At 36.1% G+C, this 5,179-nt stretch overlaps 1 protein-coding gene across 1 annotated transcript; it reads right to left on the reverse strand.

The window, feature by feature from the left end:
- Positions 1 to 546: 546 nt before the first annotated feature.
- On the reverse strand, positions 547 to 1,098 carry LOC114266601 (pectinesterase inhibitor-like). The gene has a single exon (XM_028207529.2). It carries the CDS (start codon positions 1,096 to 1,098, stop codon positions 547 to 549), a length of 552 nt encoding a protein of 183 aa, XP_028063330.2.
- Between the last annotated feature and the right edge of the window lie 4,081 nt (positions 1,099 to 5,179).

Raw genomic sequence — 5,179 nt, forward strand, 5'->3', positions numbered from 1 at the left:
TATTCGTCAATTTTTTAAAATATTTTTATAAGTATTTTACTTTTTAGGTACATTTAGGTTACGTGCATCTAAAAAAGCAAAAAAAAAAATTATTTAAAACATTATAAAAATTCACTAAAAACAATAAAAATTAATTTTCATAAAATTGAAACTAAACAAGGTAATATGTTCGGAAAACACTTGTTTTTTATGGAAAAATATGAAAAAAGTATAGAACGGAAATTTTTTTTTTTTGACTTTGTCGTATAAGTTGAATTTTTTTTGTGTGTGTGTGTGTGTGTGACTTTTTGATTAAAAGAGCTATTTGCCAAACGTTCCGTTATTTTAAAATTTTAAAAGAAAAAACTACTAAAATGAAATTCTAAAACCTAGACTTTTATCACTTGAATTCTCATACAAAAAGTTGCAAATTCATAACCAATTACCATTTAAATTTCCATTTATTGATTTAAACAAAAAAAACCAAATTTCCACCATTATGATCAAGAAAAATCCCCCCCCCCCCCCCCCCCCCCCCCAAACCCAAAAAAAACCACAAATTCATCCTCAAATTTCTATAGCAATCTCAGCAACCATACTAGCAAGATAAAACAAATTCCGATTCCTTTCCGGGAGTTGAGATGGATCAACTGGCAGTGTCTTAAACTGTTGTTCACAATCATCAACGTTCGACATGACCCACGATGCTTGAGCCATCACACCCTCGTAATCACCGTCGGCCAATGACCCCTTAAAAGCGTCTATGAACCCCATGGCATTGTCATAGGATGCAGTACACGATGTGTACCGGGCTTTTAATTTTGGATCGGTTGCTTGCTTGGCAAGTAATTTGACAATCGGTAAAGTTTGTTGGGCACTGCCACGTGTCAAGTCTATGGAGTACTCCGCGAGGCCACGGAGATCTGTGGTGGCGGTATGTGGATAGGATTTCAATGTTTGGAAGCAAAAAGAAGAGTTTTGTGTGTGTGAGCAGATATCTTTGAGCATATCATCTGTTACTTTGTTATGCCATGGTTGAGCAGCATAGAGTTGAGTGGTTATGTATGAAAACACTAATAAAATGGAGAGTATGGTGATGATGGAAATAGGATTTGTCATCTTGATGGTTTTTTTTTTTTTTTTTTTTCTCTCTACTTGCGATTTTCAATAATTTTTTGAACTAATTTATAGAGTTAATTGAGAAATGAAATAAGGAGAAAGGGTATTAAATATTTATTATACTTTTCATTTCTCTCCTGTTATAGAATTTGCTTGGATTAGCACAATCCTTTGGGGATTACCTTCCAAACATGTCAATTAGACATTAAAATGTATGGATATGGATTGAATGCTATTTAATGTTCTTGAAGCAATAGGAATAGAATTTACTGTTTGACATTTACATTACAAAAATGTTATGGACTATATACGGATTGAAAATGTATTTCAAATCTTACTTTGAAAGTGAGTATGTGATGTAAATTTAAAGTTAGTGGATGTGAGTCACAGCTACGATGATTTTAGACTATTTATTCTTTTTCACAATAATTTTCTAGATAATTTTTTTTAGATTTGTAGCATTGTTGTTTATATTATTTTTGAAGGTCTTGTTTGGGAATAACTAAAAGTGGAATGCCAGGGATTAAAAATGAATTATCAAATATTCTACCCAATGCTAACCGGGGTGTAGAACTCACATTACATGGGAACTACATGAGTCCCACCCCCATGTGAGTATTTAATACAAAAAAAAAAAGATCACAGAATTTGACCTTCGTAACAAAATAAATCATGAATTTTTAATTTTATCAATTTAAATTCTAATAGTTTGTTTTTTTTTTCAATGTAAACTATTTGTTTAACTAAAATTGATGAAAAAAAATATTTTAGTCATTAAACTCAATATAAATATACATAAAATATTTAAAATACTCATTTCCATTAGTTTAATGACTAAAATATCTATTTTTAAATTGATTTTACTTAACAAAAATAAACAAATAATTCATATTAAAAACAAATCAAAAGTTAAATTTTAAATCGACAAAATTAAAAAATTAGGATATATTTTATTATAAGGGTGAAATTTTGAAATTTTTTTTTATAATTTTCTTGTATTTGATTATAGAGCGCTCTGGTGATAAATCCACTTTTCAAATTTTTTTATCCAGAGATCCAGGCACCGAATTACATTGTCCAAAAGGACAAGCCTAGACAAAATGAACTGAACTACCCCTCATGCGTTTTATTGATCTCAACCTGTCTCTCTCTATCTCCCTCAAGGGAAATTATAGAATGTTCCTGGAATACCATGTGTCTATACTTTTTAACCAATCATTATTCATCTTCTCCAATCACCTAACATAATACAACACCTATCCATATTTTTCACCAATCACAATTCTATAGAATATCACGTGTCTTTACTCCGTGATTACTGAATAATTACCCCTCACTCTGATCTCACATTTTTTTTTTTATATCTCTATGATATGATATTTCTTTCTTTCTCTCTCTCTTTCTCCTCAAATCTAATTGTCGGTTTACCACCGTCTTCATCTCCACTCTGCCATCCAGCCACCACTAGTGTCTTTTCACTCTCCGTCTCTCTTTTTCTTCTCACATCTACAGCAGTGACATTTGTGGCAACAACTGAGCCATCCACCACGACTCCTCTGCTCCAACAGCGCGACTGGCTATGCTGGAGGTGCTGCTAGGGCATACATGTCACGACCCAAACCCGGCCCTATGGGTTTAGCACCGTAACCGGCCAGTAATCCGAGATTACCGAAGGCCTGCAGAACAGTAATACAGTAATACAGTAATACAGAGTACAGGGCTTGGTGGAAGCCAGTACAGTAAATAAATAATGTCCATTGAGCTGTAACAGTCTGTATGCCAAAAGATTTTTCATGCATTCACATATATAAGCAGTACAGTCTGTACAAAATTTACAATCACACAGTACAGGGACCTAATCCCTTGGTAACAGTACAGTTAGCAGCTGACAGTCTATACAGTAGTCCAACAGTGTGGGGACAGACGGGGGAAAAACAAAACACCCTAAAGCCATAGCATGGCAACTCGGAACCTCGCAGTGAGGCACAAAGGCTGGCTTGACAAAACTGGAGTCTAACCCGCGCTCCTAGCTCCGATCTGGTGGCTGAGCACCTACATATATATATAAACAGTGAGCTAAAGCCCAGTGAATAACATAATGCGTAAAGAGGTTAAGAATGAAATGTCCTCACAGTAATGAAAGCAGTTCATTAAACAATACTTCAGTCTTTCAGTCAGAACAGTTATTCAGTCATATGTGGTACATCCATTAGCATAGCAGTAAACAGTAGGTCTTAAAGACCGAACAATAATGATGGCCATCAGTCAGTAAACAGTAGTGGTTCCGCGAGGGAACCGACAGAGATCTCTGTAACAGTAGCAGTAACAGTATACAACAGTTGCTAAGGATGCCACAATACATTTCAGAATATAGGACATACATTCAACAATTAACAATAAGTACTTCAGAAAGCAGTTTCGTTAAACAGTCAGAAAACATTCTCAGTTGAACATATCTTTACACAATTGTTACTCACAGTGTTCGGGCTACAGTGTGCTAGAGCGTGTCTCCCCAGTCGCCAACCCTACACAGTTCACAAGTTGAACACACACTAAGTTACACAGTTGGGAAATATCATAATTAATCCCTAATGCCTCGGTGTGTACTACATCTATCTCCTCCGCAATATGCCTTAAACTAGGCCTAAGAATGCCTAGAATGGGATGAGGATGCAAAGATGTACTTTAAAAGCATTTTCGAATTTTTCAGAGAACAGGGGTCATGCTCGAGCGTAGGTCACTCCGCTCGAGCGGACATGCAGACAAAGGTACCCGCTTGAGCGTTGAATTACCCGCTCGAGCGTTCTGCAAAAACAGTCAAAAGTGCTGGATGGGTGGAATCTCCGCTCGACGGACGCTCGACGCCTGCTCGAGCTTGAGACACATGATTCCGCTCGAGCGCCCAATCCTCCGCTCGAGCGGACTGTAAAACAGTGCAGAGATACTGGATGCTCGGATTCCACGCTCGAGCGTCACTTCCCCCGCTCGAGCAGAAGTGCAGAATCTGGAAATTCCAGATTGCACCTTCAAGCTCAAAACCAAGTTCAAATGCATCAAAACCAATCCTCTTGGGCCCATTTTTCTGGAAAACCTTTATAAACACATAGAATAACATGGTTCAAAGCTCAATTTGAGGAATCAAAGCCCAAGGGTGTTTAGTTCAAACTCAATTTCAAATCAATTTCAAGAACAAGATGAACATGCAAACAAGCATGAATTCAAACCAATTTAAAGCTTCAATTTGATGCTCTAAAGAGCCAATTATTTCCAAAACATGATGAAATCATGGCCTACACTCAAAACATGGACATGCATGCAACAATTTGCCATGAACTCAACTCAAAATCCAACAATTCAAACATGCATGCATGAATTATGCTCTATGTCAACATATATGAACCAAAACATGGCTTAGCTCTACAATTTATCATGGACCATGCAAGACTCAGCTCAAACACAAGAATGAGAAGATGAAATCCTTACCTAGGTTCCTTGAATGCAAGTCTAGAGGTTCAATTTAGCAATCTACACTTTAATTACCAAGCAATTCTTCAAGTTTCCAAGCAATTCAAGGTGAAAAACCAATTTCTCTCCCTCTCTACTCTCTAGGTCGGCAAGGCTCAAGAAAAGGGTTTGAGGGAATTATGTTATGATCAAGTGTAAGGCTCAATGTGTGAGATAGTGGCCCACTTAGTGGCAAGTTTGGTAAATAAGTCAAAGTTTGCAATTGATCAATGTTTAATCTAATTTAATCATACGTAATCAGTTTTCAGATAATTACACCATAAAATCACACAAATTATGATGATCATAAAACTTCAATCAATTCCGAATTCGGCCGCCGATAAGGCCTTCAATTAGCAGTTTAAACATAAAACACAAACAGAGCAAATAATCAATCAAACAGATAGAATACAATTTAATATACACACTCAGTCAATTCAGTTCCAGTTTTCAGTCAGTCAGTTCAGTACTTTAACCGGTCCAATTATCAGTCATAATCAGTTCAGTTTAACGGTAATCAATGTTTATCGGTAATCAGTCAGTCATTAATCGGTAAACAGTATGAGGGTTATTACAG

The sequence above is a fragment of the Camellia sinensis genome, chromosome 11, assembly GCF_055761805.1.
Source record: "Camellia sinensis isolate YWXY chromosome 11, ASM5576180v1, whole genome shotgun sequence".
Lineage (NCBI taxonomy): Eukaryota > Viridiplantae > Streptophyta > Magnoliopsida > Ericales > Theaceae > Camellia > Camellia sinensis.